Below are 22,988 nucleotides of genomic sequence, written 5' to 3'. Positions count from 1 at the left end.
GCGGGAATTGAGTGCTTGATTCCTAGAGTGAATTTTGTGCACCAAAGGGCCTGTTTCTGTGCTGTCTGACTCTGTGACTTGGATCTCTTGACCAAGTGAACACGGAGAACGTTGACAGTACATCTGTTGCTGTTAACCCTCTGGCACTGAAGCATATTCCAAAGGTGCCCATATTGAACCATTGAAGGAGTCCTTTGCTGCTCAGTCAGTTATGGGTGGGAGGAAGGAACCAGAGAAGGTATCCACTAAACTCAGGCAGGTGGAAGAATCAGTAGTCTCCTCAAAGAAATTAATGAGAAATATAAGCCATCGTTCGTTCCTGTTTAGTTACTATTTTGATCCCCAGCTTTAATATACCTGGAACGCTGTTGTGTACCACACTAGGGGACATAACAGATCGTGTCCAGCTTCTGTAAAATAGCTGCAGCTCTAGTCCCGGAAATGAGTAACACAGAGCGGCGTACGGCTCGGTAGTTTGGTTTTTAATCAGCCGTTTGGGATTAAACACATCGCTGTAGTCTCCCTTCCCAAATGCCTCATTGTAAATCTGCTTTAAGGTATTTTCAGAACAGAAATACTTAAAGTCCATTGGACAAGGTAAGACAGGTCAGCGGCTGGAGAACAAGCGTTTTCGGGTCTTGCACGACTTTACGTCCCTGTGAACTTTATTGTTCACATCGCTTCATGTGATCTACTCAACAAAAAACGATCTCTTTAACATGTAACATGTACAAGATTATTTGATGTACACAAGAGTAAAGGTGAATGAAACAATTGTTTCTCCAGATCTGATGCAGCACAAAAGCAAACAGAATGAGATAAAAAACACAATAATAAAAACATAATAAATATAAATGCATAAGATAGTTTATATACATCAATTGAATGTATGTGGCACTAGGCACAGGAGAGTCCGTAGAGGTATTGATGGTGGTGGGGGTGTTGATTAGACTTACTGCTGTTGAGTCCGGTGGTCTTGACATGGATACTGCGTAGCCTTCTTCCTGATGGCAGTGGGACAAGCAGCCCTAGGCAGGGTGGGTGGAATCCTTTATGATGTTACTAGCCCTTTTCCGGCAACTTTATGTCTATATGTCCTTGATGGTGGGTAGGCTCGTGCTGGTTAGGCACTGGGCAGTTTTAACCTCCCATTGTACAGCCTCACTGTCTGCCATAGTGCAGTTTGCATACCATGCAGTGATGCTGTCTGCTGCAATCTGCCAAATGACATGAGTTTGAATGTGCGTTGTCGAGGTCTGTTCTGCCTCCTCAGAAAGCAGAGGCATTGGTGAGCTTTCCTGACTGTGTAGAATGTGTTCTGAGACCTTGAGGGTTTGTGCGAGATGCGCACTCCCAAAGGTTTGAAACAGCTCGCAGTTTCCACTGCTGTGCCGCCGACGTAAAGAGGAATGTGAGTGCTGCGAGTTCTCTTGAAGTTGATAACCATTTCCTTGGTCTTGGTATTGAGCCCTAACTCAGAAAGACCCTCACCACCCTGTTCCTCCGGCTGTTCCCCCCCCCCCACCAATAAGATGCCATCCAATCTCTTGTCTCTAGTTTCAGGCACGTGCAAAGCTGTTTAAAAAAAATGCATGTAATTCTGGAACTATTTGTAATGATGGGAAAATGAAAAGTGGAAAACTTCTGTCTTGTAGATTCGCTTATTGCGAAAATGGGGAACTGCCACTGCAAACAGATTCTGAAAGTGTTTTCGGGTTTATTTAACTTTAACGACACGCGAGCAAAGACCATTTACGATCTCCTGATGCATGTTATGCTGAATCGACTATACTGTTAACTCTATTTATAAAGACGGCCCTGATATTCAGATGGAAGAACACTCTTCCTGTTTGTTATTGAAAATCAAGAAAACTGCTGGATGTCTGAATTAAGAGCTGGCAATACTGGAAACATTCAGGTCAGGCAGTGTCTGTGTGGGAGAAACAGAGATATCATTTCAGGTAGATGACTTTTAAATCAGAAATGAGAAAGTGGGAAATTGGATGTACTTTAACTTTCAGAGAAGGGGAGGGAGGAAAGAAGAGGGAAACAGGAACTTCTCTGATAGGAATGTCTGGGCATTATAAGTACTGTTGGTGTCATCCGAGAGAGGGTGACGAATGCTTGTTCGTCGGAGCTGATCTGTCGGCAGGTGTGTAAACAGAGTATACTAAAGCAACCAATACCAGAGACGTGTAAACGCTGTAATCTGGAAAGAGAAAACAGGATGGTGGAAGGAAGGTCGGGCAGCATCTGTGGAGTTCCAGAATCACAATAGAACTCTGTGATGTAGAATGCTACAGTTACTTGAATAACTTGAACTGATTATTCAGATCTCAATATTCCAATATTGATATCAAAAACTGAAACATATGAAATAAGGGAGAGTTGGAATGTTCGAAGTACTCAGCAAGTGGGGTAACATCGGTGGAGAAACAAGCAGTGTGAATACTTTGGATCACCTTCCATCAGGACTAGACTGTTCTGACACAAACAACGAAGGCTGCTTATTTGATGAAATAGTCGAACTCAACATTGAGTCCTAAAGCAGTAAAATGGCCAGAGGAAGGTGGCGTGCTGTTTTTCGGGCAGACTTTGGGCTTCACTGGAATCGTGTGGGAGGTCAAAGCATGAATCTTATTTGCATGTGGGTTGATTGTGTGTGCCGGTTTACAGTTTTGATGTGGACAATGTCTTCATCATTTGTTACAATGATTGTGCCGATTTCGAAAGCAAGTTAACACATGGATTTTCTATCTTCCCAGGCAACAGCAGAGACTCTGGCCTTGATACAACTGAATCAGAAGGAGATTATAAATTCAAAGTGCAGGGGAATTTGGCAAGATCAACAGAGGCTCCACATTTGTCAACTACTGCAGAACATCTTGAAAACATGGTGAAGGTTTTACCAGAGAGGATCCAGTGTGGGGTAGGTCACTGAGGCGCACGTGTTGACAGTCTCAGCCGAGGGAAAACGCGACCGACTGCTCACCTGGGGCAACTGGGCACAGTAGGAATCTGCACACACCACGAACCAGAGAGCAGAAACTCACGGAAGGAGGAGGGGTGTGATAGCAGAGGTCGGATGAGGAGGAGGAGTGAGATTTCAGAGAGTTCATGACAGGAAGAAGAGATTGAGAAAAGAATGTTGGTGGCGGATGAACAGAGTGGTGGGGGGGAAGGAAAGAGTGAGGGAATAGGTGGGGAAGAGGAACTGAATGTTGAGGGTGATGAGGAGTGTGGCTGAGGAGAAGTGACGTTAAGGAGTGAGTAACCAGGGTACAGAGGTGGTGGGGAAGTGAGTGAGCAGGAGTTACATTGGGGTGCTGTGGGTGATGGAGGGTGAAGAAGGGAATTGGGAAGTGGAGCAGGGGTGGTGTACAACTTGGTGGGTTTGTTTGGGTGAAACGGGTTTATCTAAGACTATATCCTGAGCTGAAAAGAGGTGATGTCATTGAACCTTGAAGTTACCTTATGGGTGTTGGCAGGAATAATATTACCCCTGGCTGGAGGGAGGGGTCAGTCAGACGGTAATGAATCTGGAATGGTGTGGAAGTCCAGTCAGTGATTCTGTTCAAATCGGTGATAGATTTTTAGATGTAAAAAGAATTGAGGAGTTTAGAATGTGAGAGAGAGGAAGAGTAAGATAAAGGATGAGCAATGGTTTCACTGACTGCTGAACTGACTCAGGGCCATTTGTACGGGGGGTGATTGATAAGTTCGTGACCTAAGGTAGAAGGAGTCAATTTTAGAAAACCTAGCATATTTATTTTTAAACATAGTCCCCTCTACATTGACACACTTAGTCCAGCGGTCGTGGAGCATACAGATCTTGGACCTCCAGAAAGTGTCCAGAGATGGGTAATTGATAAGTTTGTGGCCTAAGGTAGAAGGAGATGAGTTATACAGCTCTCATTACATGCACATGCAGCTCAACTCTTTGAGTGATTATGCAGAAAGTTTGAAGTTAATAACTCATCTCCTTCTACCTCAGGCCGCGAACATATCAATCACCCCGATGAGTTATTAACTTCAAACTTTCTGCAAAATCACTCAAAAGTTGAACTGCATCTGCATGTAACGAGAGCTGTATATCTCATCTCCTCCTACCTTAGGCCACGAACTTATCAATCACCCGTGCTGTGGACACTTTCTGGCGGTCCAAGATCCGTATACTCCACGACCGCTGGACTAAGTGTGTAAATGCTGGAGGGGACTATGTTGAAATATAAATGTGCTAGGTTTTCTAAACAACACACATCAAAGTTGCTGGTGAACGCAGCAGGCCAGGCAGCATCTCTAGGAAGAGGTACAGTCAACATTTCAGGCCGAGACCCTTCATCAGGACTAACTGAAGGAACAGTTAGTAAGAGATTTGAAAGTGGGAGGGGGAGGGGGAGATCCAAAATGATAGGAGAAGACAGGAGGGGGAGGGATGGAGCCAAGAGGTGGACAGGTGATTGGCAAAGGGGATATGAGGGGATCATGGGACAGGAGGCCCAGGGAGAAGGAAAGGGGGGGGAGCCAGAGGATGGGCAAGGGGTATAGTCAGAGGGACAGAGGGAGAAAAAGGAGAGTGAGAGAAAGAATGTGTGTATAAAAATAAATAACGGATGGGGTACGAGGGGGAGGTGGGACATTAGCGGAAGTTAGCGAAGTCAATGTTCATGGCATCAGGTTGGAGGCTACCCAGACGGAATATAAGGTGTTGTTCCTCCAACCTGAGTGTGGCTTCATCTTTACGGTAGAGGAGGCTGTGGATAGACATGTCAGAATGGGAGTGGGATGTGGAATTAAAATGTGTGACCACTGGGAGATCCTGCTTTCTCTGGCAGACAGAACGTAGGTGTTCAGCAAAACGGTCTCCCAGTCTGCGTCGGGTCTCGCCAATATATAGAAGGCCACGTCGGGAGCACCGGACACAGTATATCACCCCAGCCGACTCACAGGTGAAGTGTCGCCTCACCTGGAAGGACTGTCTGTGGCCCTCAATGGTGGTAAGGGAGGAAGTGGAAGGGCATGTGTAGCACTTGTTCCGCTTACAAGGATAAGTGCCAGGAGGGAGATCAGTGGGGAGGGATGGGGGGACGAATGGACAAGGGAGTCGCGTAGGGAGCGATCCCTGCGGAAAGCAGGGGGTGGGGGGAGGGAAAGATGTGCTTAGTGGTGGGATCCCGTTGGAGGTGGCGGAAGTTACGGAGAATAATATGTTGGACCCGGAGGCTGGTGGGGTGGTAGGTGAGGACCAGGGGAACCCTATTCCTAGTGGGGTGGTAGGTGGATGGAGTGAGAGCAGATGTGCGTGAAATGGGGGAGGTGCGTTTTGAGAGCAGAGTTGATGGTGGAGGAAGGGAAGCCCCTTTCTTTAAAAAAGGAGGACATCTCCCTCGTCCTGGAATGAAAAGCCTCATCCTGAGAGCAGATGCGGCGGAGACGGAGGAATTGCGAGAAGGGGATGGCATTTTTGCAAAGGACAGGGTGAGAAGAGGAATAGTCCAGATAGCTGTGAGAGTCAGTGGGCTTATAGTAGACATCAGTGGATAAGCTGTCTCCAGAGATAGAGACAGAAAGATCTAGAAAGGGGAGGGAGGTGTCGGATATGGACCAGGTAAACTTAAGGGCAGGGTGAAAGTTGGAGGCAAAGTTAATAAAGTCAACGAGCTCAGCATGCGTGCAGGAAGCAGCGCCAATGCAGTCGTCGATGTAGTGAAGGAAAAGTGGGGGACAGATACCAGAATAGGTTTGGAATATAGATTGTTCCACAAAGCCAACAAAAAGGCAGGCATAGCTAGGACCCATATGGGTGCCCATAGCTACACCTTTAGTTTGGAGGAAGTGGGAGGAGCCAAAGGAGAAATTATTAAGAGTAAGGACTAATTCCGCTAGACGGAGAAGAGTGGTGGTAGAGGGGAACTGATTAGGTCTGGAATCTAAAAAGAAGCGGAGAGCTTTGAGACCTTCCTGAAGGGGGATGGAAGTATATAAGGACTGGACATCCATGGTGAAAATAAAGCGGTGGGGGCCAGGGAACTTAAAATCATCGAAAAGTTTAAGAGCATGAGAAGTGTCACGAACATAGGTAGGAAGCGATTGAACAAGGGGGGGATAAAATCGTGTTGAGGTATGCAGAAATGAGTTCGGTGGGGCAGGAGCAAGCTGAGACAATAGGTCTGCCAGGACAGGCAGATTTGTGGATCTTGGGTAGGAGGTAGAAATGGGAAGTGCGGGGTGTGGGAACTATAAGGTTGGTAGCAGTGGATGGGAGATCCCCTGAGTGGATAAAGTTGGTGATGGTGTGGGAGACAATGGCCTGGTGCTCCTTAGTGGGGTCACGATCGAGGGGTAAATAAGAGGAGGTATCCGCGAGTTCTCGCTGTACCTCAGCAAGGTAGAGGTCAGTACGCCAGACTACAACAGCACCCCCCTTATCAGCGGGTTTAATAGTAAGGTTCGGATTAGTGCGGAGGGAGTGGAGAGCAGAGCGTTCGGAAAGAGTAAGGTTGGAATGGGGACAAGGTACGGTGAAGTCGAGACGGTTGACGGTTTTCTAAAATTGACTCTTTCTACCTTAGGCCACGAGCTTATCAATCACCCCTTGTAAAGTGTTACTGGGTATTCTGCCTCGTGAAATAACTGGGGCCACACATTCTAGTTATCCTCAGCAAAGAGAGCAACATTTTGGAAATTCATTGGCATGGTCACGATGCCCATAATGTTATGTTTAATTTTCAGGTTCCACAGCCGGTTTTTGTTATTCTAAAGGTTAAACTGGACAGCAAAGTAAAAACTGAAATGGACTTTGCGATGAGTAAGAAGATGTCAGTCCGGGTCCCTGCGTTATTTGTTAACGAGTACACCCTGACGGCGGAGGCACCAGGTACGGATCAGGTTTGGGAGCAAAAGCCCAAAAATGGCCAAGTGCGGTCTGAGCTTATGTTCGCATTCGGTTTTATTTCTCATCTTGAAGCCAATAATTTGCACAATTCCTCCTTCACCTCTTGATGCATTATTACTGACAGGAATAATGCTAAAACCTTAATACACAAGTGTATCACCACTACAGCAGCAGAGATGTCTGCAACGCATTTTCAATAAATCTTGAACTTGCGCTGGCTATTGTTAACATCTCTTTTCTGAATCTTGTTTTCTGTTATTTAACATTCAGGAATGTAAGCCTGAAAATAAATGAAGTAACCCATGGTTTATGTGGGCCCTGACTGTGACATTAAATACCCAGCAGAAGTGGGCTCAAGTCCTGCCAAAGCAAATTGTGGGACTGTTTTCAGTGAATTATTCATGATGGAGGAGATTGTTACAGAGCTGTAGAGCACTGCAGAACAGAAACAAGCATTGCAGCCCACCACTTCCCAGCTGATCACTGTACCAGCCTATGCACGAGCACCATGTTAGAAAAAAAACATTTCTGAAATTTAGTCTCGAGTAAATTGTTACAAATTCATGAACTTCAACTTCTCACAGCCACCATCTCACACAACAGAAGATTGTTTGCTGTGAGGAAATTGTGTAGCTGGCTTTTCCTTGCTCGTCCACTAACTGACTCTCATAAGTTACGGATGTTAAACAAAGAGGCCTTGAGTTTGTTCTCCAGCCCATTGGCTTCCCAACATCTCACAGGAGCCAAAAGATTCATCCATGTGGGTCCAGTACCCTGTTTGTTCACTCCCTCAGATTATACACCACCTGGATCTTATTTGGATTTTGGGCCCCAGTGACATCTAGAGTTGTGACTGTACTTTGTGTGATACATTACGATTTACATCTGTCACTTGATTCTGCGCTACCATTATTGTTGCCTTAGTTATCAGAGGTAATTAGATAAATAGTTATTGAAGTCTTTGCTTCATTCACCCATGACCTTGGTCTTGTGCCTGAAGATACTTTGACATGTTGTTCCTGAGGTAACATTTTTAAAGACTTAGTCACTTATCACAACATATAAACCCCTCATCCCCAAAATGATTTCCAAATATATAAGGTGGAATTATACCTTCAAGGTTTGAGATTGTTTAATATAATTTCCTGCACACAAGGGTAGAAAAGAACAAAATATTTGTTACATCAAGCAACATTTCAACAACAAACTCTAAAATAGCTATTCCACCATAAAATGATTTGTTAAAATGAGTACCATTCCCATGCACTGGGAAAGATGATTGGATCTTTCTTTATAGAAATGTAACTTCTCTTCATGTTGGGCAGATATGTCACCTGGCATGGTTTCACTCACTGTCTACTCTGGAGATTTGAAAATATGTTCAGCATCTTTAATCTACTACACTGACATGGAAGAAATTGAAAATCTCTTGAAAAATGCCATTAACCCGGTGGAATTCATGTGCCAGGTAAGTAGTTCAGTGTTTGCAGTGGATTTAAACTAGCCAAATATGGCCACAAACATATGAGTGAGAACAATATTTGTTAGCTGATGGGTAAAGTTAAATGCTGAAATAAGAGACAGTTAGAGTAGAAGGTTAAGGGAAGATTTGAGAGAGAGGTTCGAAGCCATAAAGGGGGAGGATGTTCTCTGAACTATGACTAGGGGTAACCAGACTATTACGAGGAGTGACACAGCTGTTTCCCACTCTATCTGGGAGGGACCTGGCCGCCCCCTGTGTCATGACCAGGAGGGACCCGGCCATTCCCTGGACTGCGACTGAGAGCGAAGTCTGTTCCCTAGACCATGAACGGAAGTGGCCCGGCCATTCCCTGGACCAGGACTGGGAGTGACCTGGCTATTTCTCAGACCGTGACTTAGCCATTACTCTGACCATGGTAGGGAGTATTCTGGTACTTCCCTGTGACATTACAAGCTCACCCTCAGTGACATCTGTCCCATTAATGAATTTGGTATCAGTTTGCAGAGTGATATTTCTGAAAATTGAAAGCAGTGCCTGTAACTTCAGGGTACATGTTCTTGGATTGCTATTGGTTCCTTGTCTTCTCAGTCATTGATCCCCAAACGCTAGTGCTTTTGATCCTAGTTGTCCGAGCTTCTGTTGTGTCGCTTGTGTAGATGCTCAGTATAAGGTGGCTGGTGCAGTGCACAGTTTGCAGTGTGTATGAACACTTGGCCTTGTCATGTCTGACACAGACAACCTCACTGAGGTCAAGGCAGCTGGCACAGACAAAAATATAACATCAGGTTGTCAAAGTTCGCTCTGACGTCCAGAGCCGGGCAGAAAGTCAACGATCCAGTTACAAAGGGAGTAGTGGGTGGTGACGTTCAACTCCCTTCTGATTTAAGTATGCACAAAGATGTTAAGCTTGTTGGGTAAGGATGTGCTGTTGTCAGCAATGCTGCCTGACTTGCTTTGTAACGTGTTATAGCACTAAGCCCTGCCACAACGGATAACTGGTTTGACACTTGATTTTGGACTACAGATGCTGCCTGGCCTGCTGCGTTCACCAGAAACTTTGATGTGTGTTGACTGATAGTTTTACGAAGGTTGTAATTCAATTTCTTGTGAAGGTCAAGGTTACTTGACTTGAATGTTGCAGATGTAGTAGGGAGTGGATGTCCTAGTTCATCCATGGTTTCTAGTTTGGGAACACCTGGCTTGTCCTCTTTGGTACACAGTCCTTGACATAATTGCTGATAGTGGTGACAAACTCATGAAAGCTGGCTGCAGTGTCTTTGAATATGGACCAACTCCAAGTTTCTTTATCTCCTCAGACCAGCACTGTACGGCTCTCTGTACTGGATGCTCGTGTTTCCCCTTCTGTTTGTATGCAGGGGGAAGGAGCACAGCCTGTCGTCTGATGTAACAAAGTGCATGGCGGGATGGTGGCTGTAGCTAAGTAATTTGTATAGCAATGGTCCAGAACCATTGGTGGGACAGGAGAGGTGCTGGTAGTATTTTGGTGACACTCTTGAAGTTGGCCTGTTTGATGTCATCAGAAATGATAAAAAGACCTCAGGGTATCCCGTTCCAAGGCCGTTGCCCATGGAGTAGGGGTTCATTGAGTACAGGCTTGACACCTGCCTGAGGTGACATGTCGGCTACCGTCAGGGTAGCTGAAGTGATCTCCCATAGCAGGTAGTACAAGTGGCATTTCACTGTTAGATATTCCAAGCCAGGTGAGCAAGAGCAGGCCAGGATCATCGTACCTGGGAGTCATTAGATGTTGTTTAAGAAGCATACCCCTCCACCTCTAACTTTGCTCGAAGCTTAGGGGGTTATGGGCCAAACATGGGCATGTGGGAGCAGCTTGGTGGGTGGCATGGATACGATGGGCCGAAGGGATTCCTTCCATACTACATTAATTTATGATTCTATGATTCATCACCTAAGCTGTGCTGTCACTACCATGGGAGTGCTTCATCACTCATACAGTATTGTGCAGAAGTCTCAGGCACATATATATATATATATATATATAGTTGGGAAAGGGGGAAGGGAGAGTGGAGGGACACACTGTAATGATTAATTAACTAAATGACCTTCAAATGACCTTGTCTGGTGTCTCAAGGCTGGGTGTATCTGCACCCATGGCCCCAACACCCCTGGCACTCCTCCTCTGTCACCTGATCCACACCCCTCCCGCTGTGTTCTACCCTCACCTTTGTTCCACCCTCACCTTTCCCAACATACTTTGCTCCTGCCAGATTTGCAAACTCGCTCTCCGCTCCACATTGACAAATACTGTGCAAAAATGTTAGGCACCCTAGCTCTATATACTGTATGTACCTAAGAACTCTGAACAGTACTGTATATTGAGATAATTGCTCTTGCTTAGAAATTAGGCTGCTTTACACTACTTAACATGATCAAAAATTCAATTGTGATAGTTTTCAGTTTCTATAAATCACTGGAAATTCTATTGTTTTCTGCATCAGGTGACATTATTCTTTTGAAATCTTGGCAAAAAAAAAATCGTCACTGTGGTCTTGAAGTGCCTCTGTGGTGGAGCAACATGATCTGAACAAACTTTTAATGAGTCTGCTTTCTTTATAACTGTGCAATTAGTACAGGTCTTCCTGAACAGGTACCAAGCTTCAGCTCAAACCTGAATAGTCACATCCCTCCTCTTTCGCCCCGTACAAGCCAACTGCCGCCCAATTCCTCCATCTAGAACTTTTCTGCCCCTCTCACTCCCTGCCCCTGTTTTACTTTAAGCTGAACTAACACTAAGAGTGGGTGTCGGAGAATGAAAGTTTGCTTGCATCGACCTGGTAGTCACAAAGATGTGAAAGAATAAATTTGTGGTTGTGTCTGTGGCTGAGCCTGGATGATGAGTCGGTGCTTGAGGTTGGCAGAGCTGACTACCGAATAAGTGAAAACTGCATTGGAGTGGGGAAAGTGTTGGGAGAGGACAGGGTCTGCTGTGAGCCTTGTTGAGAAAAACCATCAAGCAGGGAGGCTGAATCTCTGTATGATGATACTTTATAATGCATCTACATCTTTAGGATAAGAACGATGGCTGGATGTATTGTATGGGTGTTAAAGTCATGCTTCTTGTTAGGTAAATGGATTATAAGTATTTTATCTGACTGCTCTTGAGTTGAAATTGACCAAGATGACCAAGATCGGGATTAAGTGCTAATTCCCTTCAGCGGAGTAATCAACTAGATCCCGTCTGCCCACTACTGTCCTCGACAAAGGCAAATTATGAACTTTCCGGTTAGATTGTGTCTTCATTAAAACATAGGCAAGCTTTGAACAGAAGTTCGTCTGACAACTCAAGACAGGACCTCAGTGCTGTACTGCCTGAGAAGACATGCTTCAAGAAGCCTACAATGTGGATCATGTTTTATCTTTACAGTCGGACCTAAAAAATCCTACTGCACCCTGTTGTCTCTGACTGTAGTCGTTCTTCAATACAGGACACAGACTGCGCTTTAGATTGTGGGAGTTTGCTAAATGAATTGAGTTGCCTTTTTTCCCATGTCATTGACCGCAGCTCAGAAAATAATTTATTGTTTACCAAGACCTTTTTGTTCTTTTGCTATGACTCAGTCACGTTCTTAAGTCTGCGTCAGAATGCTTTAAGCTGCAGTCTAGAAGGTTGTGTTTTAGGAGGTCGTACTGTGCTACAAGTCGGACATCAGGTCACAGGGAGCTGCACCAAGCTGCATTTGTTATGATAGCAACGCTCACCCTGAATATTCTTGGGTGAATGTCAATGATTTGGGCTACTGTTCCTCAGAAATGTGCTGGAGTTAACCCAGTCACAGATGATGATTATCCATATAACAATTTAACTAACTGCAGGTTATCTGATGATTAACACATTGTGGGAGCTTGCTACTGTATGTTGAAATTGAACACTAATTGAATATTCTGTATGATTGAATTCAGAATAACAGTGACACGGCTTCAAAAGTCTGCTTACAGTTAAGTTCTTCAGGAAATTCTGAGGCTGTGAAAGACACCTTGGAAATTCAGTTCTGTTTTTCTGTCCAGCTCCTAGCAGCGTACACTCTTCATATAGGTTTGCTCACTGTAGCTGATGGAAATTAGCTCTGAAGAATTGGAGTAATGCACCAGGACTAAAAAGGCTAAGATTTATACAGTGAATGGCAAGACCCCAGGAAGTACTGAGGTACAGAGGGACCAAGATTATAATGTCCTAAGATTCCTGAAGGCAGTGGAATTGGATACTTTATTTTATTGGCCAAAGCATTGAATCTAAGAGCAGGAAAGTTTATGAAAAAACATTGACTACGTACATTATTACTATGTATTAACTACAAAAAACATTAACCATTAACTATATAAATAATTAATTATCCCTACAGGAGTACTGTGTGCTGTTTTGGTCACTATAGGAAGGATGTGGTTGCACTGGAAAGGGTGCAGAGGAGATTTGTCAGGATGTGTCCTGGGATGGAGTATTTTGGTTATGTGTGCAGCAGGTTAACATAAGATGTTAGAGGGGATTAGAGGAGGAATATTCTCACCTAGGAGATGGTTGATATCCAGAAGACAGTGAGTAGGAGCCAGAAGATGGAATTGATGTCCTTGATGGTCACCATTGATGCATTAAGCAGAAGGATGAGTTCCTGTACTATTAACCATGACGGTCTCTCACACGTCGTTTCTTCATGAGGAACAACCTACCTAGGTTACATCACCATCCAATATGCTTGTGTCAATGATCACTTTCTCTGGCTTGGATCCACGTAGATTCTTGGGTTTCAGATTAACTCAGCTAAGGTAGGCATAATAATATATGTTGTTATGCTTGTGAGTAAGATGGTGGGTTGATGTGAACAAATGAAACTTACACCTTCCTGATCTGGTGCTTTGATTGAATTGTTCAAGTGGATTGTGGTTTCTTTGATGTTTCACTGTGTGGTGCGCTTAATGTACCAACTCCGAGTTTCAATCAGACATAAATATCGAGCAAGTCAAGATCTGCAGATGCTGGAAATCCGAGAAACACACACAAAATGCTGGAGGAACTCAGCAGGCCAGGTAGCATCTATAGAAATAAAAAGTACAGTCGACGTTTTGGGCCGAGACCCTTCAGCAGGACATAAATGTTGAATGCTAGTGGTTCATAGAGTCATACAGCACAGAAGTGAGTCCTTCAGCCTAACTAGTCCTTGCTGCCCATGAAGCTCATCTAAGCTAGCCCCATTTATCAACGTTTGTCCTATATCTCTTTAAATCAGGGGCTCCCAACCTTTTTTATGTCATAGACCAATATCATTAAAGAAAGAGTCCATGGACTCCAGATTGGGAACCCCTGCTCTAGACCTTTCCTATTCATGTACTTGGAGAAGCACCTTTGAAATGTTGTTATTGTACCTGCCTCAAACACTTTCTCTGGCAGCTTGTTTCATATAACTACAACCCTTTGAGTGAAGAAGGTCTCCCTCGGGTGCCCTTCAAGTCTTTCTCCTCTCACCTTAAACCTATGCCTTCTAGATTTTTGATTCCCTTTCCCTGGGAGTGTTTACATCATCTGGTGTCACCCTTCAGAATCCAAGTATGTACAAGGAATGAAGTCCTCAAGCCCTGGCTACATCTTCATAAATCTTCTCCGCACTGCTTAATGGCATCTTTCCTGTAACAGAGTAAGCAAAGCTGTTCACATTGCTCTGGGTGCAGCCTCACCAATATCATGCACAACTGCACCATCATGTCCCATGACTGATAAGGGCCAGCATGTTAAACCCCTGCTTCATCACACAGTAAGGGCATCCCATACTTGTATTCCTCGCATTCCAGGGCCCTACCATTCACTGTGGAAGTCCTAAACTCATTTGTCTTCCCAAAATGCAACACCTCACACTTATCTGAATTGAAAGCCATCCGCCAATCCTTGGTCCACTGACTTAGCTGATCATGGGTCCTCTAATTTTTGATAGCCTCTTTCCCGTCTACAATTCCACTTGCTTTAGGGCCATCTGCAGGCTTAAATATCATATATTGAATATTCCCATCTAAGTGAGAAACGATGGATCCACTGGTGACACACCCTTGATCATGAGCCTCCGGTATGATAAACAGCCTTCTACCATCATCTTCCACTTCCTAACTTTCCCTAGCTCCCATGCGACCTAACTTTCAAGACTCAACTGTCTTCGTGGATGAGGCTGATCCAATGACTGTTCAACTCGGGATGGGCTGCAGCTGAGCTGTCTTGTCACACAATTTGCTTACGTGATTGTTGACTGGGATCGCGACCTGGCCTCTCTCCCCGCAGCCTCAACACCACGTGTTTTCCTGGAGCAAGAAACAAGCTGCTGGAAGGACCCAGTGGGTTGAGCAGCTTCAGGAATAATGTTTCGCCTTGAAACCCTTCATCAGGATTGAAAGTGGGGAGGGGAGGTGGCTAGTATAAAGAGGGGAGGGGGAGTGCTGGGTGATACAGGAGCCCACGGTGACTGGTGGATTGAGGTAAAGGATGACGGCAGATGGAGCCGGCGAGAGGGAGGGGATGGGATGGAGTGGGGGACACAAGCAAGTAGATGATAAAAGAGCATTTGGAGCCAAGTGTGGAAAGGAAGGGGAAGGTGGAGATTGAGACTGGAGGGCCATGAGCAGGGACACGAAGGCTACCAGAGCTGGAATCTGATAATGGGGGTCATTAGGACAGAGGAGAAGGGCAAGTGAAATCAGAGAGAGTGGGTGAACTGTGTGGGCTGTAGGTGAGTGGAACTAGGAGGGGTTGGAATGAGGGTGTAAAGGTAACACACCAGAGGTGAGGATTACCCAAAACTGAAAAATTTGGTGTTCACACAAGGAAATCTGCAGATGCTGGAAATTCAAGCAACACACACAAAATGTGCATGCAATGCAGCAGGCCAGGCAGCATCCATAGGAAGAAGCACAGTCGACGTTTCAGGCCGAGACCTTTTGTCAGGACTAACTGAAAGAAGAGATAGTAAGAGATTTGAGAGGGGGAGGGGGAGATCTGAAATGATAGGAGAAGACAGGAGGGGGAGGGATAGAGCTAGAAGCTGGAAAGTTGATTGGCAAAAGGGATACAAGGCTGGAGAAGGGAGGGTCGAAAAGTTGAAGGGCTGAAGAAATTATAGATGGGGAGCGGTGAGAGAGGGTTTCACTTCCTTCGAAGAGAAGATTTAAACTTCTTCAGTGTAAGCATCACTGGAAGAGGCTTCGCAGTAGTTAATTTAAAAACGCAAACACGAAATCTGCAGATGCTGGAAATTCAAGCAACACACACAAAATGCTGGTGGAACACAGGCAGGTCATTCCAGTGGGTTGTAGATGACCCAGGTGCAATGTAAGGTTTGGTTCTTCCAGGTTAGATTATGTCTCTCCTTGGCAGTGGAGAAGGCTGAGGATGGCCAGAATGGGAAGGGGAAATCACGTATCATGCAACTGGAAGCATGGGCACAGCAGACAGGCTGCAGGTTCTCTGTGAATTGGTTGTCCAGACTGTACTTGGTCCCGCTGATATAGGGGAGGCTACATCAAGCACCACATGCAGTAGTCGAGTATACGGAAGGTGCCCTTGAATCTTTTCCTCACGTGGAGGTGCCGTTGAGATCTCTGGATCGTGATGAGAGAAGAGGTGTAAGAACAAGTACTACAGCTTCTGAGGAAAGTAACGGGGGTCAAGGAGGGATGGATGGACTAGTGAGTCAGGGACGAAGTAATCATTGCAGAAGACAGAAAGAGATTGAGAGAAGGTGGTAGGATCTCGAAAAACATCCGATGAAGTTTATGAAGGATGATGAGCAAGATGCAGAGGCTTCGAAAGTGAAAGGTGAGGACTAGGGGACTCTATCTCTATTTTGACTGGAGGTAGGTGGGTGAGAGCAGAAACCTCAGAAACAGAGGAGACGGAGATCAGGCTCCATCAACACAGAAGCCAAGTTTCCAGAAAAAAAGAAGACATATTGTATATCCGGGAACAGCAGGCCTCATCTTGAGAGCAGATGTGGTAGAGAGGAGAAACTGGGAGAAAGACAGTGTTGACAGCTAAAGACAAAGACCGAGAGGGTGTGGGTGTCTTACAAAAGAGAGTGGGAAGAGATGTAGTCCAGTTTACTGTGGGAGTCTATGAATATCAGTGTATAAATTATCTCTGAGATGGAGACAGATCTTAAAACAGGGAGAGAAGTGTCTAACAGTCAAAGTGAATTTGAGAGCAGGGTGGAAGTTAGTAGCAAATGTGCTAACATTGACAAATTGATGCAGGAAGCAGCACCAGTGCCATCATGGATGTAATGGCGAAAGAACTGAATTGAATTGACTTTATTACTTACATTCTTCATATACATGAGGAGTAAAAATCTTTGTTACGTCTCCGTCTAAATGTGCAATTTATAGTAATTTATAGTAAATATTATGTACAACAGGATAGTCGATATAACAGAAATACAGATGTGTCAGCATGAACTAATCAGTCTGATGCCCTGGTGGAAGAAGTTGGCCCAGAGCCTGTTGGTCCTGGCTTTTATGCTGTGGTACCGTTTCCTGGATGGTATCAGCTGGAACAGTTTGTGGTTGGGGTGGCTCGGGTCTCCAATGATCCTTCGGGCCCTTTTTACACACCTGTCTTTGTAGATGTGCTGAATAGTGGGAAGTTCACACCTATAGATGTGCTGGACTGTCCACACCACTCTCTGCAGAGTCCTATGATTGAGGGAAGTACAGTGCCCATACCAGGCAGTGATGCAGCCAGTCAGGATGCTCTCAATTGTGCCCCTGTAGACAGGATTTGGGGGCCCATACCAAACTTCTTCAACCGTTTGAGGTGAAAGAGGCGCTGTTGTGCCTATTTCACCACAGTCGGTGTGTACAGACCACGTGAGGTCCTCGGTGATGTTTATGCCGAGGAACTTAAAGTTGTTCACCCTCTCAACCCCAGATCCATTGATGTCAAGGATGTCAGTTGGAGAATAGGTTTGGAACAGGCCTCTTACTATCTCTTCTTTCAGTTAGTCCTGACGAAGGGTCTCGGCCCAAAACGTCGACTGTATCTCTTCCTATAGATGTTGCCTGGCCTGCTGCGTTCACCAGCATTTTTTTATGTGTGTTGTTGGAACAGGCACAGTTTGTAATGAAAAGACAATCATAGCTAAGGCCCCATGCATGTGTCCACGGCTACACCTTTCATTTTCTACAAATGAAAATGAGAGGTGTTAAAAGAGAAGCTGTTCAGGTTAAGAACAAATTCAGCCACCGGGTGAGAGTGTTGGTGGAGGAGAACTGGTTGGATCTTTGTTGCAGGAAAAATCAGGAGGGCTTTGAGACCTTCCTGATGGGCAAGGTGGAGGTGCGTGGTGGTGGGATCTGGATGGGACTGGACACTGGAGAAGAGGCAATAGGGGCTGAGGAATCTGAATTTATCATAATAGTGGAGGGTATACAAGGTATCTGGCATGCAGGAGCCAGGGATGGGACAAAGGAGCACAGGATAGATTCAAAGTATGAGAATATAAATAAAAATACAAGAGACTGCAGATGGTGGAGCCTGGAGCAATAAACACACAGCTAGAGGAAGTCAGCGGCTCAGGCAGCATCAGTCCAAGTGAAGGGTCTCATCTTGGAACATCAGCTGTCCATTTCCCACCACAGATGCTGCCTGACCCACTGAGTTCCTCCAGCAGTTTGTTTTGTGCTCTGAGAAGATCGGCTCAGTGGGGCAGGAGCAGACAGAAACAATGGGCCTACTGGGTCAGTCCTGTTTGTGGATCTTGGGTAAGAGATAGAAGCAGAAAGTGCAGGAGAGGGAAACTATCAGTTTGGAGTCTGGAGGGGGGTTCTCCAGATATGATGAGATCTGTGGCAGTGTGAGAGACAGCATGGTGCAAATTGGTGGGGTCGAGGTCCTGAGACAGGTATGAGGAGGTGCCTTAGAACAGCTAACTGGCTTGGACCTCTACTGGACTGGGATTGTGGTGATTTTCCCAGTGCCAGGGCAAATATACACAGGGTCTTATGGGATGAGAATGCTGTGCAGAGATGGAGGCAGTGTGATACTCTGGAGCTGGTAAAAACTTCTCTCCATTTCCACTTTCCTCAATATGGCAACACTTTTCACAGAGGTCATTTCCAGACCTTCCCCTTAACCCTTGAATCACTGCTGAATTACAGATCTATCCACCTTAACCTTAAATATACCCAGTCCTCAGTTCTAAGTTACTCCAGAAACTCTGAGGTCTGAGGGGAAAAAATTGTCTTCATCTCAGTCCTAAGTGTGCACCCTTTTGTTCTACATTCTTCCATGAGAGGAGGCATCCTCTTGCCTTAGCCCCTCTCTAGACTCTCTGGAATTTTGTTGTTTCAATAATATCACCTCTCATTCTCCAGCCTGTTCAACATTTCCTCATAGGTCAATCCCTTCATTCCCATATCATCCCAGAGAATCTGAACTAAATGCAGTAACATAATATATTTCCTTAAATAAGGGGAATAAAATTGTTCTCAATACTCTGATGTGGACTCACGAGAAAGACTTTTGTACATTTGCGTTCCAGCCCCTGGAAATGCAGGGCAACATTCCATTACCTTTCCGTGTTACCTGTTGTACTTTTGTGCTAAATTTATGTGTTTCAATTGTGATGTGCTGCAAATAACAGTTGGTATTGGAGAGAGAAAAACTGAGCCAGTAGCTCTAAGGGGTGACTTGCAGCAGAAGAGGCCAGTTCTGATACAGTCAGACAGTAAATAACTGGAAGTTGGGGATATCAATATTGAATTTAGATTCACAATGCGAATAGGATGTGTTTTCCCATTTTGTGCAAGGACCTTCGACCTGAAATGCTGTTTCTCTTTACAGTATTTTTATGTTTTTGATTCAGATTTCCAACATCTGCAAGTGTTTGACTTTACATGCTTGCTTCTGCATCAGGGTCCTAATTACTGAGCTTCTTTAAAACAATTCTTACCTGCGAGTCTGTCTCAGTTACATAGAACCTGGACTCTTTTGAGTTAATGGTGGAGAGAAGGTCACTAAACAAACTGTTGTCCATTACGGACAATCTGGCACACCCTATCCAGGACCTACTGAATACGCAGCGGAGCACCCTTTCAAACCGGCTCATTCAGCTCCTCTGTCACAAAGATCATTACAGATAATCTTTCCTACCAAATGCAATAAGTATATGCAACAGTTCATCCCTGTGCGACAGGATAACACACATGGTACAATAGACTCTGTTTCATTATTTTGTACATTATTACTGCACATTGGTAAATTATCATTGTGCATATTATAATTCTGTACCTTGTTATTAGCTAAGTCTGCACACTACTAAGTGTCTTTTTAAATGTTGCTGGGGTAACAAAAGAATTACCCACTCGGGATAAATAAAGTATTTTTATTGTTATTATTTTCTCCTCTGTGTGCAGGCATTCCGCATCATACCATATAACAGAGAAACACTGGACAAACTACTGACAGAATCACTGAGAAGAAACATGCCTGCTAATGGTCTTCATATATTTGGAATTAATCAGTTAGAAGAGGACGATATGTCTACAAGTATGTATTGATGCTTTGGGCTCCAAGAGTGATGTAGGCATTGACTTCAAAGAGTATCAGCAAGTCATGAGCTCTAATCTACATGAATAAAGTGAAGCTGGCACTAATTGGCCCATTCCTTTAACTTGACATGCCAACAGTGGGCTCCCTGAGGCCATGCGGTCTGCATATGAAATCATGGTAATTGTGCAAATTTCACCATTCCAGTAGTTGAAGCCCACCTCTTGCTCTTCAGATCCAGACTGAGTACGGAGGAGGAGTGATCCAGGCCTATGGAAAATGAAAGGTTACCTGTTAGAGATGTTTATTAATAAACAAAAAAAGGTCAGGGAGAGACTCCAGAGACAAGGGGATATCGTGTTAACATTTATGGGAAGGACCCCTTGGATGATGCTGGAGAGCAACTATTTACAGAGGAAGAGATATTTGGATATGTTCTCCAAATACATTCTCCAAAAAACCATTGGGTCAATTAAATGTTTCACTAAATGAGATTAATTAATCACATTCTTGGCAACTTATTTAAAGCTAATGCAGCAAAGGTTCACTTGAGGATTGGACATGGTCAACCATATGAAGGTTGATGGATCCAAGGAGCTGTATGTCCCCTCGAGTCTGTCAAGCTCCGTGCCCTCACGTCACTAGGGAGGTTATCGGGTTTTCAGGAAAGAGTAGGAGTGGGATTTATGAGCTGGTTTATACCTTGCTGTCTGCCAGGACAGCTGAGGCTGAATGTGGCGTCCATTGGAGATGCTGGATCAGGTGGGACCTGTTTGAATGGCCTCGGCATAGAAGGTTACAGGTCAACTGCTGCAAGGTGAGATAAATACTGAATCTCACTAGTTGGGATGAATGGTCCACTTTCCTACTGTATAATGTAATGAACCTGGGCCTTTTTACTGAGGAGCACAGCTATTTACTGCTGGTATACTGGGAAACTACAGAGTGGTACAGCCATTCAGTCCACCATGTCCACACTGACGTCTGCACTAATGGTATTTGACAGCATTACCTCCATTCAAGTGACTGCCTAGCATCTCTTTGTTGTGATTGTATCTGATTCCATCACCTCCAAATCTCAACCATTTACTTGTAAATAAAACTTCCCACCCCCCCGATCCCCTTTAAAACTCGTTCCTCTCACCTTGATCTTATGCCCTTTTGTTTATGACCCTGAGTGTGTCTAACCTCTAGCAAGTTGCAAAGTATCACCTCAATTTTAATGTTCTGTATCCCAACCTATGATGAAAAACATGCCATATACTTTCTTCACAATTATACTGGTGACTTTGATGGACCTATAGACGTGAGCTCCAAGGTCCCTCTCTTCATCACTGTTTCTTAGGTCCCTACCATTTACTGTAAATAGCCTACGTTTATCTGACTCCCAAAATTCTATATGCCAGTTCTCTGTCCAACTTTCCATCTGATCCATATCCTGCTTTGGCCTTTGGCAACTTTCATCACTATCCACAATGTCACCAAGCTTTGTGTAATTTTCCAGTTTATGAATCACACCCTCTGCATCCTCATCCAAACAAGGACCCAGCTCCAATCCCCCACTGAACCCCGCTGATCAGTTTTCCAATCAGAAATGCAACCTTCCGCAGTTACCTTCTACCTCCTATTATGAAGCTAAATTTGGATCCGATGAACGACATTGTCTTGCATTCCACGACCCTTAAATTTGCGAGGTGGTGGAGGCTAAGGTGGGTATGAGATCAGGAGGAAATTGGTGGCGCGGGGCTGTGGAGAGTCAGATGTATTACCTGCTGGTACATCGATCAGGAAGAATCCCTTTGAACTTTTTTTGGCTCTCTGCTAATGAGTTAATTTCATATTTAATGTTCACACAGCTCAACGAGACAAGGAGCTCCCAACCCTACTTCACTTCTCAGCCATGTATGGTTTAAAGAACCTGACTGCCCTGTTGCTGCAGTGCCCTGGTGCTCTACAAGCCTACAGTGTGGCCAACAAGGATGGAGATTACCCAAACAACATGGCAGAGAGGAACGGGTACAGGGATCTCCGGCAATTCATGGATGAATACGTGGTGAGGACGCCTGAGCTGAGAATTAGAGACTCCTTAACCAGTGTGTCCTCTCCTAGACTTCATGTATTTTGAGTATGAAGTATTGCTGGGGAGGTCTGTGGGTGGAGGTGGGGACTGGGACTTATTCCCTAACAGTTCAGGTTCAATGTCCTTTCATTAAAAACTCGGCCCTGAACTTTCCAACAGGACCTTTGCATAACCCTGGTGTCTTGACACTGAACCATGGAGGCTCTGAAATATCACTGAGGACATCACTTTTGCTGCTGATTCCATTCCGGTACATCGAAGGAGCAAACATTTGTAATTCCACACCCTGATATTTGTCCATTATCCAAAGATTTTTTCATTATCTGATTCATATCTAGTTCCTCTTAAAATTATTGACGAATCCAAAGTAAAGTGTCCATAATTTCTCACTTTCCCAATTACCAAGAAAGGTTGTCATGCTGAAACAAACTCTGATTTTCCTTCACACAGATGCTGAATGCTGCTGGCATTTTCTGAGGTTTTTTAGTAGGATACTATCAAAGGTTAGGGGGTGAAATGTGAGATGGGACTCAGAACATCTCCAAACATTGAACATAGTCATGGAAGTGTAGCTTGCCTGAATCTATATGCTGAAATTAAGAGGACTTAACAATAAAAGGGAAGCAGGCACACCAGCTTGTTTTCTGAGGGAGGCTGGTGGAGTTGGGGTGGAGAGCTAACACCAGGCTGTTTCCTCCACAAGAGAGTGATTAATGTGCTGATAAAGATCACCTTAACACCAAGTGTTCATTACTAAATGTTATAGAAGACTGTGAGGTGTGAAGATTTGTTCAGAATGTGCGACTTACCACATGCCCTTTTCTGGCCAGTACTTGGTACTGCCAGCTGACGTGAGGAGAAGAGCTTCACCACTTTCACAATTGCTAAATTCGTCAGCAGCTCAGTTGCTGGGAAGTCATGTGACTGGCTTCTGTGCACTTGTTCATTCATTAAAAAATTCCACCGAATTCAAAAT

At 44.7% G+C, this 22,988-nt stretch overlaps 1 protein-coding gene across 6 annotated transcripts in view; it reads left to right on the top strand.

Moving 5' to 3' along the window:
- Positions 1-22,988, top strand: part of pik3ap1 (phosphoinositide-3-kinase adaptor protein 1) — a 148,860-nt gene that overhangs the window by 64,915 nt on the left and 60,957 nt on the right. For all 6 annotated transcript variants that reach the window (XM_072282395.1, XM_072282398.1, XM_072282397.1 and 3 more), the window contains 5 exons: positions 2,766-2,929; positions 6,733-6,877; positions 8,221-8,363; positions 19,800-19,932; positions 21,789-21,985. In XM_072282395.1, coding sequence (XP_072138496.1) covers positions 2,766-2,929; positions 6,733-6,877; positions 8,221-8,363; positions 19,800-19,932; positions 21,789-21,985 — 782 coding nt within the window. The remainder of the gene's footprint in view (positions 1-2,765; positions 2,930-6,732; positions 6,878-8,220; positions 8,364-19,799; positions 19,933-21,788; positions 21,986-22,988) is intronic.

This window comes from Mobula birostris, chromosome 18 (assembly GCF_030028105.1).
Source record: "Mobula birostris isolate sMobBir1 chromosome 18, sMobBir1.hap1, whole genome shotgun sequence".
Taxonomy (NCBI): Eukaryota; Metazoa; Chordata; class Chondrichthyes; order Myliobatiformes; family Myliobatidae; genus Mobula; species Mobula birostris.
Note: the sequence above shows the minus strand (reverse complement) of the source record. Positions and strands in the feature narration are given on the sequence as shown.